Source organism: Strongylocentrotus purpuratus, unplaced genomic scaffold (genome assembly GCF_000002235.5).
Source record: "Strongylocentrotus purpuratus isolate Spur 01 unplaced genomic scaffold, Spur_5.0 spur5_scaffold_9, whole genome shotgun sequence".
In the NCBI taxonomy this organism is placed as follows: domain Eukaryota; kingdom Metazoa; phylum Echinodermata; class Echinoidea; order Camarodonta; family Strongylocentrotidae; genus Strongylocentrotus; species Strongylocentrotus purpuratus.
In genome coordinates this window covers 302,856-317,283 of record NW_022145615.1, presented here as the reverse complement: position 1 = coordinate 317,283, position 14,428 = coordinate 302,856, and the positions used below count along the sequence as shown (strand labels likewise).

General features: G+C 35.3%; 1 protein-coding gene across 1 annotated transcript in view; it reads left to right on the top strand.

The window, feature by feature from the left end:
- Positions 1-571: 571 nt before the first annotated feature.
- LOC574878 (furin) overlaps positions 572-14,428 on the top strand; it is a 43,870-nt gene continuing 30,013 nt past the window's right edge. The window contains exons 1-5 of the mRNA XM_775280.5: positions 572-1,351; positions 2,646-2,747; positions 5,601-5,717; positions 6,285-6,413; positions 7,405-7,481. Coding sequence (XP_780373.2) covers positions 1,175-1,351; positions 2,646-2,747; positions 5,601-5,717; positions 6,285-6,413; positions 7,405-7,481 — 602 coding nt within the window. The 5' untranslated portion in view covers positions 572-1,174. The remainder of the gene's footprint in view (positions 1,352-2,645; positions 2,748-5,600; positions 5,718-6,284; positions 6,414-7,404; positions 7,482-14,428) is intronic.

The window sequence follows — 14,428 nt, the reverse complement described above, 5'->3', positions numbered from 1 at the left end:
ACTTGAAAAGGAATGTTTTGAGATGAGTTTTGAAAGAATCAGAAGATAAACATTTTTTGATGTCTTCAGGAAGGCCATTCCATAATTTAGGACTAGAGTATGCAAATGACAAAAATCAGTGACAAATCTGCTGATAACCAATCAGAAGCAAGGATTTCACTAGCTTATATATATATATATATATAATAACGTTTTATTTACCCAGGGTAGCCACTTTAGTTATGAAACTGTGGAATAACCATAGTCTTATTAAGTATAGACTGTCAGTCTCTTTCAAAGAAATTATATTAAGTCCCTAAATAATTATTGTCACAAATGATCTAACCTACTAGACCTATATGCCCTACACAGTATAGTGCCGCCCTGTTCCATCAAAAGTAAAAGTTTTTGTCAAAGAGAGGGGGAGAGAGAGAGAGAGAGAGAGAGACTACGAGAGGGAGAGATATGAAAGGGGGTGTCTATTTTGGGATTGGGGTAGTAATTTAAGCAATTCAGTTATTTCCCCTCTCACTTTTCTTCTTGAACACTTTCTTTCTTTATTTCTATAGTCATTCCATCATTGCATGTAACGTAAATAATCATTTTTCCATATTTTTCCCAATCATTTCCAAGTAAAGAGAGAGGGCAGCCGGAATTATGAGGTCACTAGTAGTAGTGACGTCATAATGCAACAACAAGTTCTCGGTGCGGTACGTATCGTACGCGCAAGCTGTAATACAGCTACAGTGCGGAAGTTATCGTGATTTCGTTCGCTAGAGCCGCATTTAGAGGAGTCAATTTTTGTTATTTACACTAAATAATTTGACAATATTTATTGACTGTGATAGCAAGAAGCCATCAATTATTATTTTGTGTCTATCAATACCAATGACCAAGATTATTGAACAATTATAAATCAGGAACAAGCAGCTACACATTTGATGTGGTCAGTTGTTGTACCCGACCTCTTCTTTCGTCGTGAAGCGGACACGAGCCAGCGAGTACACCGGTTGTGCCCCGGTCGATTCATCTTTCGAGTACCCTGCTTCACTTCAGCTCCCTTACACAAGCGGCATGCAAATCTTGTTTAGTTCCTGCGGTTTGAGGAAATTACTTTGATTTTGAACTGGATTTAAACTCTGGCCTGTCATTTTTAAGATAAAATACATTCCCTTTAATCACTTGTGTCGCCATAATGGAGTTTGGAACAATCTTCTCAGTCTTATTTTGTCTTGTTTTGTGTGAACGTTGTCGTCTGTCTTCATCAGAAAATGGAGGTGTTTACACCAACACTTATGCAGTTCACATTGAAGGGGGACCCGCAGAAGCAGCAATAGTAGCAAAAGCTCATAACTTTGTATATTTAGGAGAAGTAAGTGCACTGCTATGTAATATACTTTGGGGTAATAGCTAGAACTATTCCTCTTTTTCACAAGAACGAAGAATTAAGCTCTAGTCTAGATGTTGCATGATGAACTGATGAGTGATGTGAATAACATGATTAACATAACAAATTAACAATAACAGGCAATGATTTGAAAGAAGACAATTTGATTTGTCACATCACTTGATTGGAGTGGATGGCAAGTATGTGATCCCTAGTCTCTCTTGTATCCTTCCTCCGCTCAGGTCGGAGATCGTCGGCACTGTGAGTCTGCCGAAGTTACATAAATGGCTTTCTATAGGTCGTTAAGTAGATTTTGACGGGTTGTGTGAAGGTTGCGTATAAAATAAAGGATAAGGGTATGCAGCTGTGTTTTGGCACTACTGCTGATGTGCCCAGCAGGGAGAAATAGCACTGACTCCAAGAACAGCGCAGGCGCAGACTCGAAATATTGAGCAAACTGCTTTGTGTTGAGGTTATCCTTAATACGATTAATAAGGTCTTGACGCACAGATGATAGGGCTGGGCAAGTTGCAACAAGGTGCTCAACATCCTCTCGCTCTAGTAGTAGTAGTAGTAAGTAGTAGGGCCCTAGGCCTACAATGTACATGTATATATGACAATCCTACAATCATTAGGCCTAGATCATTTAAATGTACATGTACATGCTGTAGGATGTTCAGTCAGCTCATTTGTTATCTCTCTCTGTTGTTGTCCCTCCGCTTTTCGGAGATCAGCGAGTATATCGCATTCGAAGTAGTAGGCTGCTGTAAATATGTTATAAAATCCTTAGTTGGAGGGTATGGAGTGCAGGCGATGGGCATGAATTTTGTAAAGATAGTGAAGTGTCATCTTTAAAATAGAATCATTGACAGTGGAGGGAAGGTATGGATCATATGGCAAGAGAATAGCGCAAGTCACTTTAGTCGGTTGCATGCTGGAATTTGAGCATTTACTAAAAATAGGAAGATAATATATTTGCTTTTTTGTATTCTTTATTTGTTTTCTGGACTCTCACTCTGTCTCTTCAGAGATGATTTTTAATGCGCTATGAAATAAAAAGAGAATTTCTTGTTTTAGGCTAAAGAACTCGACATGGCTCTACGTTTTAAACTTTTATAGAGCCTCAAGGCTCAACTCAAATTAAATTGTTTTTCCCACCGTCGGTTTCAGAAAATCGTAGACAAGATCCACAAACATATTTTGTACATACTAAGAATTCATGTTAAAATTTACTTTCTCCCCTCCTTTACTCACGCCCTCTCTCTCCGATTTCTCCTAGATTCTTCAAGATCATTACCACCTCTTAGATGAGCATCACACTGTGAAACGCTCAACATCTCACAGTCAAGTCAGACATGGACATTTATCAGAGGAACCAAAGGTCAGTAACATATCTTGTCACATAATATAGCATAGTCTGTATCTGTAATATCTAGAAACTCAATAATCATTTAATATTGATCACTGCATGGAATTTGCCAATTTTGACGACTTGCAAAATTTACTACAAGTTTCGCAATCAAAAGTTCTGGTTTTACAGTTGCATAATTGCAATTGAGATGAGTTTGGATGGTGTATCCAGAAAGTGTTGAAGGGAAATAGGGTGTAATATAAAGTTAAATTATTTGGGTCAGATCATTTAGATGGTCGTACTATACTTTTTTTTAAATCTGATGATGTTACTGTTAGTAGGTCTAAGCCTGTTCATCGATCTAGGATTCTTCCATGTTTTAATACTGTAGAGCATAAGCCATCCTTTTTCATTCAAACTTGAAAAGGATCTCTTTATGATACCCAACTTGATGTTGGCTCTTCTTGCTACATCTGCCACATGATCTGAGAATGATAGTGCAGAGTCAAAAGTTACTCCAAGGTCCTTCTCACAGTCGGATATAGGTATGTTGCTAACTTCTCCAGCATTTGCTATGGTGTAGTTTCATTTCGGGTTACGCCTCCCATAATGAATGACCTTGCATTTCGAGACATTGAATTTCTTGGCCCATCTAGAAACAGCTTGAATATCCGTCTCTCTGGAACTTTCGTCATGGCAAAAACTCTGCTGCAAAGACTCACCAGGATTCGCATGTTTGTTTACCTTCTCTGCTCTGACTTTGTTGGTTTCAAGATTTGCATCACCATTGCCTGTTGTAGTACTTTTTACCTGCACTATCCGCCCATTACGAATAACCAAGTTCTGCTCCCCATTCTCGCTTCTGGCCTTCAGATCACTCCTAAGCTTCTTGTAGGCATCACATTCCGATCTTGTACAGTCCTTAGTCACAACTATCAGTCTATCACCTTCCCCCACCTTCGATTTGAACTTCCGAAGGACTTCATTTCTTGATGACCCTGACTCTAAGACAACCTTAAGCGGCCGACAGGCATCAGTATTTTTCCCCAAACGATATAATGCCCTAAGCTCTGCAGGTCGCGATGATCCAAGAGAGTTATGGACTAGTGATTTGACTTTTTGGAAGTCATCTTCCTTCCTGTCTTCAGGGTTACTACTTTTTGGCTCTGGAATGCCGAAAAATATCAAGTTAGGCTTCCTTCTTTCCTTCTCATCCATCTCTACAAACTTGTCAGATATAAGTTTTTCAACTTTGTCAACTGTGTCTTGTTCAAACCCAGATGCAACTCCTTTTCCCACATCGTTAATATCCGCCAACTTTCTGTTCACTGTCTTCTAGGTTTCTCTACACTCCTCTCTATATCCATTGACATCTCTCTTCAACTCTTTAAACTCCTGCCGGAGGTTGTCGTGTTGGTTCTGAAGTTGGGTCATAGTTTGGAGCATACTCCTTGCATGGCCATTGCAAATATTACAGTACCAGTGAATAGTGTCAGGCTCCTCACCCAGTAATTCGTAAAGTTTAGTTGAAACTTGCTGGCAATAACAATGGAACCAGATCTGGCCCAACTCACACTCAATGGCAGGATCATTCTCATGAACAGATTTGTGACAATAGCCGCAACTACTTGCGAAGTCACTTGAAGAAATTGGATCTCTAGTACTCCTTACTTGCCTCGGTGATCCATGTCGACGTTTAGAATCCTCATTTACACTAGTAACACTTCCTCTGGTAGGTCTTTTGTTAAAAGTACCCTTTTCTACACCACTACCTCTGCGACTTGCCATTATGATCAGATAAACTAGTAGCTTAGTCACAACTTACAGCAATCAAAGTATTCAAATCAAGTACACAGATCATGCACACTCAGGCAGTAAGTGTATGAATTGGATCTGATAAATTTGGTTCAAAAATTTGCAAGTGAACTCAGAACCAAACGTACTCCAAAATGTAGCAAAATCTGCTCCAAAGTAGAGAATCAAGCTATAATAAGTGTAGCTAAGACAATATAATCAGGCATCAATGAAAAAGTGTACTTATCAATCTCCAATGCTTAGCTAGAATGGTGACCACTTGGCTGGACTCATATGCTCTGCACACAAAAGTTGATACACATGGGACTGAGTGAATGCACATAACAGTCAAGTGTGTTGACCTAAAAACAAGTCCAAAATACTGGTTCCAAAATACTACCAAATGCAAAAATATTCCTTTAAGTCATCAGAAGACACCTCCAGAAGTAAGATTCAGCAGACTAAAACCTCTAAAATAGTAATTTTAGTAATGGATTGAATGGATTTCTCCCGAGATATCACAGCACAACTACCCCCCTACAGTACAGTAATATTACAGTTTACGGTACCACTAAATACAAAATCCAGAATTTAAAATGCCTGAAGTTAACATCCTTTGGCCAGTCTAAGATTCTCAAAACCCTTTACCAGGCATGTTGAGTTGATAGGGGCTAGGGGTGTTGTAGTATAATAGATGAGGGCACCATAAAGGCACCGTATCCAAAGCAGGTGTGAAGATGTAGGGCTTGTAGGCAAAGAATATAGCAATTATCTGCCAGATACAATATTAGATAATGGCATTTTCTTTATATCTGATCTTGTATTAAAGGATGCACATGCATGTGTTAAACATACACATGTTGTTGTTGTCTAAGTAATTCTTTTTTTTTCATTGAGATCTGTTGGTTTGATAGCTAGATCATTATGTATCAAAAGTTTATTCAATCCATTTACTGAAATTTAATGGGCTCTTGTATTTTCAGTACATGTTCAGTTGATTTTGTAATGTGTGATTTTATATTTAGGTAAAGTTGCAAATTCAAAATGTGAATGATACTGACATGTCATCCATTTTTTTTCTCTCTTTAGGTACTATGGTTTGAGCAACAGATAGCTAGAAGCAGACAAAAGAGAGATTTAGTAGATTTAGGAACAAAGCCTTTTAATCCTCATCTTAATGATCCAAAATGGCCTATTTGGTATCTGGTAAGTTTAAGGTATATTTAATTTTACAAAAAAAGGTGATATTTATCCTGTCAGTGTGCCTCCTCTAGGTGAAAAGTATTAGGGGGATTTAATTTGTATTTCAAGTTTTGTAACGTTGAGATTTTGGGTGGACTGGGTAAACAAATTAAGAAGGTGAAAAGGTTTACACCATGTACATGTATGTAGGTGAACAAAAAGTGATTTGTTTTCACTAGTTCTTGTTACTTAAGAATCAATCTGAATACATGATAAAACAATATGTACAAGTTAATGAAATACTTTTGTACACAGATTCTTTTTGATTAGTCAGGTATAATACATGTACATGTAGGTACATGTAGATGAGTCTTGGTTTAAAGTAAATTGAGCCTCTGCGACTTGTTTTGGATGAATTCAGTGTAATATTCCTTGAAGCAATGGCAATGTGCATAAGTTGCCTTCAAATATACATCAGGCCAACAATGCTTTGTAAAAAATGAGTGTGGTGTCTTGCAAAACCTGAATTTAAAAGTTAAACTGACTTTTATCTATCTTCCCAATTTTTTTTTTAATCACATTTTTTAACAGGCTAGAGGGCCAGGTATAGACATGAATATACTACCTGCATGGGAGGCAGGCTATACAGGAAAGGGTGTCGTGGTCTCTATACTGGATGATGGAATCGAGAGAGATCATCCAGATCTTATGAAAAACTATGTGAGTATCTGCAATTATCAATTTATATTGGTTTCATCAAATGCATGTTTTTTCGTGTTTGTTACATTGTTTGTGTATAGTTAAGTGTACAATATTTCTGTTACTTTTGCGATTTCTATTTTAATGAGTTTGTTTTTCTATCACATGTTGAGAGGCAGGAGAGCCTTTACACTCTTGTGTTAAAACTCTTCTGGCTCTCTGCATATAATAGTCTGATTTATAAATAGTACATTACATACATGTACAACCTGTACTACAATTGTGTACAATAAAATGCATGCTTTTCTTTGCCACAAGTGTGCTTTTACAGGGAATAATTTTCCTGGTATCGCATCGCAATTTGCTATGCATTTTTGCATGACTGCTATACAAAATATCTTTTGTGTAGCAGTTTTCTTCCATAGAAATGTACAGAATTTCATTTTAAATATTCATCCATCGGCTGAAATTGCTAATCAAAAAATTTGAGGAAAATTATTCCCTGTTTTAATATTAGATGTTGCCAATGAGTATATTGTATGTTGTAAGCTGTAACTTTAATTTTCTTGTGTATTTCTTGAGGATAGCAGACATTTTACAAAGTGTTTTATGTCATATTAGTAACAGACTTTTGAAATACTCAGTAGTCAAAATTGGATTTATTTGGAGGCATAAGAAACTACTTTTATCTTCATGTTTTTTTTACCAGTGAATAAAATCAAGTACGAGCATGGAAACAAGTTTATATTCCTGTTTCCTACCTATGTTCTAGGTGTCTTGATTAAAAAAAAAAAACAATCACTTGATTATGACCACTCAAGACCACAAAATAGTTACCGGTAAATGGAAAAGAAAAAATATTTTAAATGTTGACATGAAACTTTTTAGAGTAAATCTCACCTGTCGGCTTGCATGTCCTTGGTAATGTTATTTTATTTTCCTTTACTTGACATTAGTATTTGAATGTTCTTTGTCTATATGTGTGCTTTGTGTATATATTTGCTATGTGCAGAGGAAGAATGCAAGTTATGATGTCAATGGTAAAGATGATGACCCTGAACCAAGATACAACTTCAGCAACGAAAACAGGTGCTTATCTTTCTTCTTTATTATTTTTCTCCAAAAAGTCTATTTCTTTTTTATACTTAACTCTCACATATTTTAAACTTCTTTAGAGTGAGAGAAAGAGATAGAAAAAGATAGAGAGAGAGAGAGAGAGAGAGGGGGGGGGGGTTGATTTGAAGAAATTAGAAAAAACATTGACAACATTGAATAAAGGTAGGCCATAATAGAAAAAACAAAACAAATAATTAATATGAAGCAGGAATGATAAGATTCTACTTTATCTATCGTTATTTCACTAACTCATTGAACATACATGCTTACTCATCATATCACCACTGACTTTTAACATCATGAAGTGTATGGGCTTGTTCTTGCACATGTTGTTGCATGTTTTTTTAATTTTTTATAGAAAACACACTTTCTCTGTGTACTAACATGTAAACAGTATGTAATGTTTAATTTCTTTGGTTATGCTGAAATGTGCTGTTATTTACTGTGTTACATTAATGTCTGTAACAGTACAGCATCTGCTGCATGTATTGGCATGTCGAACTGGGATGTCTTGAAAATGGGCCAGAAAGTATAATATTGGACTCTTGCACTGGTTTTTAAGGTTTCATTTGAACAAGGGGTAAGATACTAATATTACAAGCCATTCATGTGAACTAAATCTCAAGTTTGGTTGTGATTTTTCTATGTTTTAAATTAGTGCTAGGGTGTCACAGATTGATTATACTTTCACAATGTCGGATGATTTACATGATTTAATATGAGAAGACATCTTGGCATATTTTGTCATGCCTAAATAGCAATCTTTTAGAAAAAAGTTTCAAAAAAGAAAAGAAAAGGTTGTTATTGTCCAGCATGAGGATACATGTTTTTCACTAACTTTGCGACAATAATTAGCCATACTCTGTAGTTGTTAAAAATATTACTGAAGGAAATCATAACCTTCTATAAGTTGGTGAGACACATCTTATACATGTATGTAATTTCCCTCATGTTGGGCTTTCTTATTGCACAATTAAAATAGTTTGTAACAGTGAAGAGTTTGTACAGAATTAATTTATTACCAGTTGAAGAGACATTTTATTTCAGGATTCTACAATATACCAGGATATGATTCATTATTGTGCTGTTGACATAGAAAATAGATGTATTTAGATAGTTTGATGAAACTCAGATTAACTAATTAATCAAGTTTCATTTTAATTGTCAATGCATCTAAGTATAACTACAAATCCCCTTTTATTTTTATTAAACAAAACATTTCCTTCCTTAATTGTTTGTACATGATGCATCTCTGTGTATATTATCATGTCTCATTATACATGTATGGTACATAGAAATTGAATGTAAATCATATTGTCTATGAAAAAATGGCTATCGCTTTGTTATCCTAATTTTAGTAATTAAGAAGTAATGATACATATATGATCAAGAGAAAATGGATTTATATTTATGTGACATAGTTTTCATTAACTTCCATGCACCCACTCTGCATACTAACCTTCTTCCTCTCTCTTTGACTCACACCTGCAATCTAATGGAACATTTCATTGGTTAGAGGGGAGGAGCTAGTGTTGATTTGAATGACCATGACTCCACCCAATCTGCATACTAACCCTCTCTCTTTGACTCACACCTGCAATCTAATGGAACATTTCATTGGTTAGAGGGGAGGAGCTAGTGTTGATTTGAATGACCATGACTCCACCCAATCTGCATACTAACCCTCTCTCTTTGACTCACACCTGCAATCTAATGGAACATTTCATTGGTTAGAGGGGTGGAGCTAGTGTTGATTTGAATGACCATGACTCCACCCACTCTGCATACTAACCCTCTCTCTCTCTTTGACTCACACCTGCAATCTAATGGAACATTTCATTGGTTAGAGGGGAGGAGCTAGTGTTGATTTGAATGACCATGACTCCACCCACTCTGCATACTAACCCTCTCTCTCTCTCTCTCTTTGACTCACACCTGCAATCTAATGGAACATTTCATTGGTTAGAGGGGAGGAGCTAGTGTTGATTTGAATGACCATGACTCCACCCACTCTGCATACTAAACCCTCTCTCTCTCTCTTTGACTCACACCTGCAATCTAATGGAACAATTCATTGGTTAGAGGGGAGGAGCTAGTGTTGATTTGAATGACCATGACTCCACCCACTCTGCATACTAACCCTCTCTCTCTCTTTGACTCACACCTGCAATCTAATGGAACATTTCATTGGTTAGAGGGGAGGAGCTAGTGTTGATTTGAATGACCATGACTCAGATCCAATGCCTCGATACGACAAAAAGAGCATTAACAGGTTGGATGTCAATATCAATGTTGTGAAATGTGAACAGCATGTACTAAATATGCACCCTGATACTGCCTGCGTGTATCATACTTTTGTGTAGATGTTCGCTTTTAAATCTTTGTATTCATCATTTTGTAACAACTAATACAGAATCGATGGCTTTTATTACATGCATCTTTTTTGTTGTGTTGCTTCCAGTTGTATTTTTAGAAAAAGTGCTAATAGTTATACAGTGTAGGTCATATTATCCTGTTGCCTTTTACTTTCATGCAAATTATATTCAGACATTTAAAATTAGTATTTTTTGCATTTTTATATACAGTTTTATTTATATATTAGAATTGTCATATAAATTACGGTGATAAACTTTTTGTCAACAAGCTGTTTATTGCACATTATACATGTATGTACACAAAAGCAATCCAAAATAAGCAATATGTACTCCATGGTGAAATACTTTCTGTACAAAAATATATGTGTTGACATAAACAAAAAATACAGAGAAAAACAAAGCAATCAATCTTGCCTTATAAATTGCTTTTAAAATGCACAGTTCAACAATCGTCATTTTAACCCTAGAATACTATTATTGAAAATGCAATGAATCATTTAATATTTTAATTAAAAAAAAATATTCCCAAACCATTTATTGAGCTATAGCTGTTGTAAAGCATGCTGTTTTGCTGTTGCCAACTTTTATTATTGTGTCTCATATACATGTACAGTACAGTACCAGGTAAAATCAGTTCTCATTTTTTATGGCAAACTATATTCATGATTATTTGTAGAATGATTATGAATCATATCCCCCCCCCCAGAAAATTGAAGGCTGTATATTTCAGTGTCCATGATTCCATGAAGTTGAATATTGGATATATATACAAGCAGATATTGCCTTTTAATCCGTCTGGTTATTTGTTATTTTATACTCCCCCTCTCTCTTTTGGCTAGCACTTTAATTACATGTACTTGAAAACTAGTAACAGTTGGAACAAAGCCATACACATTGTACTGATATACTAGGATATTGTAGCTTCTGTTTACATGTTCATGTATTTCGTGACTGCTACATACACATACATGTATATATATATTTTTTGTTGTTGAATTTTTGTTTATTTAAATGAAATATACAGTCACTATAAACATGACATACAAAGAAAGCAGACAAAATATACAGTTCCTCAGGTAGACAAAGGAACATCCCTTCACTGCTATTCTGTAAATAGGTGAATATGCATGTGACACCTGTTCTACACATGTTTACATAATAGCAGTGAAGGAATGTTACTTTATCTACCTGAGGAACTGTATATTTTGTCCGCTTTCTTTGTCAGTCATGTTCATAGTGAGTGCAGTAGTCTAAAGATTAATAATGCAAAATATTTACAACAAAATGGACATCAGAAATATCATATTGATAAAAATTAGTAAAAAAATTACAAAAAATACAAAATTCAAAATAGATCTATTCATGTACATCTACATGTATTCTAAAAGAAGTATTGGTAATAACAAAGTGGGAAAACAGAAAAGCTTGGAATTCAAATGTTTTAATGCTCATGTTGTTGAAAGATCATGGTTTATAACTCCAAGGTTTTGCAAACTTATAGTTTAAAGGCAGGCTTTACTACTTCAGCCAGAAGGGATTAGACCACACAGCGAGCCAGCGAGGTCACTGTGACAGGTGGCTATCTCATTAACTCAGCTCTCATTTAACATAAGAAAAAGAAGATCATGGGGGACCAATAGGCACCGATTGGGGAAGTTTTCTATATAGAGGGAGCAAGTAGCTACAAGTAGGACAATGTGCCTTTAAAAGTCTGATGATCCTATGTGAACATACATGTGTAGCTGTAGTTTCAAATTTCAAAAGAGTTTACTGGTACATGTAGGTGGCATTACCAAACAAATACATACTTGATCTCCAGATAGTAATCATGACATTTTATTTGTCTTAGAAATATCTACTCTTCATAAATTTGTATAACGTGCTGGATTCATTTTGATACTGCAGAAACTTTCCAGTCCATTAAGATGTAAGAAAAAATCATACAGGAAATGAAAGTAGCTTATTAACCACTTTCTTTAAGTAGGACAATGCTTCCATATGAATTTGTCATTGTACATGTTTCCATATGAATTTGTAATTTGTCATTGTACATTTGCTACTGTATATTATCTATTCGCGTATATTATTTCTATTGTATATTGTTCATGTGCCTATGTAACGCCAACAAATGAATTTCCAAATGGACCAATAAAATTAATCTGAATCTGAATCTGAATCTGAATTTAAATCATAAGGATTTTACCTCCTAATTTCCCAGACATTGCACATGTTGCTATATTTAGGATGCCAATAAGGATTACTTTCATGTAACATGGGGAACAGGTTTCAACACCTGAGTCTGTTGTTATTCCATGAAGTAAATGTATGTACATGGATATGGTTTTAGGACCATGTAAACATGTTTCTAGCAAATTAGAAGATTTAAGGATTGAGAATGCAACCATTTTTAATCCTGTGTGTTGATAATTCCATCAAAGATCATACATGTAGCTACTGATGAATAAATAAATTGTGGGTTTTTTTAGAGAGTATATCTGTTCAATAATTTTCAGCTAATAACATCTGCTGTGTAGTTTTCTGAGCAAATACAAAACAGTATTAAATTGTCATCAGCTTCACCTCATGTTTGTTTTTCACCAATCGATGACCGAATACTGTAACTTGTCTTTGATTGCTTTATATTATGGAAGAAAGGAAAGGATGATTGGTTATTTTGTACATGGAATGTATCTTGACAAATTTGAAACAGGCTTTATCCCCACATTTCCAACTAAAAACTGATCCATGTCTTGAAGAATGTACAGCCATGTATGATTGATCACCCAAACATGTCCAGAATCCACTAAAGTTCACATTTTATCATAACCTCTTGAACTCCCCCCACTGTGTAAAGGGTGGTGGTGATATTTCCCATGCAAATACATAATATTGAAGTTGTAGATTAAGAAGTCTGGAAAATGTTTTTGCCAAAATTATTTCTAATCTCCATGGCACCATAAAGCAGGTGTCATCATTGATATGCCAAAAGGTTTGGCATCCAACATATAGACTAAGGGGTGTGGTAAAACCATGTAAACCATGCATGCAGAACTTCAGTTGAATAGACATACATGTATATTGCATGTTGTTGAGCCAGCCAGAAGGCTTAGAGTAATTAGCACCCTTCTGGCTCTCAGCAGATACATTGATGAGTTCACAATTTAGTTTAGACACGTAAGGCCTGTCTTCATCAACTCCAGTTTTCCAAAATAACCAACTATTGGATATTATCCTGAAGCTCAAAATTGCGTCTTCACCAGACCAATTTCGCGCAGACTCGCGCAAATTAGCCCGCTATTTCCCAAATAGAGGGATATTTTGGAATCAAGACCAAGATTTCTCTGGATATTTTCTCGACCAAATATCCCGCTGATTGCAACTGCGAGCCAATGAAGACGCAAATGAACTGGCTAATTTGAGATCGGGATAGTTAAAATAGCGGGTTACCGTATTTGGCAAACTTGAGCTGACGAAGACAGGCCTTTGGTGTATACTGTTTTTGTTTTTTTAATTATACCTTGACCACATAATATCATGTTTATATCTCATATTACATAACAATAGGATGTGCAAATTACATATCAAGTATATCATGACAGTTTACCACTTGTATCCTTTCTTTTCGTGATATATTTTTTGATTTGGATGGCCTTTTAATACCGAGTTGCCCTTACCTAAAAGAGAGAAGAAAAAAACAGAAATTTATCATCATTATAATCATTATTTTTATTTGGCAAAGAGAATATCAAGGAGCAGTGAGTACAAAAGGACACTAAGATTTTAAATGAGTCACATGGATGCCAGGGAAAATAAAAAGATTAACTAAATAACTATAACCGGAAGGTTTTCTTTTCCAATCCATGTGACTCTATTACATGAATACATGTAGCACAGAAACAATATAGATTTAAATTGATATCAAATATAATACACCTAAGAATCAACTCCTAAATAGAAATAAATGTTAAAAAACTAGTTTACTTAATGTAGATCATCATTCATGAGAGATTATGCATTCTTCCCACTATAAACAAAAATATGAAAGAATTGATGAAATCAGTCCTACCTGCAACATATAAAACTATACTGGTAGTCTGATTTGACCTGCAAATAATTTGCAGTGAGTGAAGTGCTATCTTGTATGAAACAAAACCACTAATTCCTTTCATATAAACCAAAATAAAGTGCTGATTTCAGTTCAGCAATGAGTGGGTATGGACATAAAGTAAACAATTAAATTTATTTCCTGTTTACTTGAGTTCAATGCACATGCTATGCTTTGTATTAATTGGGCCATCCACGTACACAAGTCATATTGCTTCTATACGATCTGTGTGTAAGTCACTGATTAAATCATTCAGGATATGGCTCCATTAAACACTGCCAAGTTTGATCATAAAGATATGCCATACAGTTCTGCTGAGTTTTGTAATGAAATTCAACATCCCAATTTTATAAGTTTCCATATTATCTCTCTCCTGTATTATTTTGATGATGAAGAACCAAAAGAAAAAATTGAAATAAAATGTTATCAAAGTAATTCCA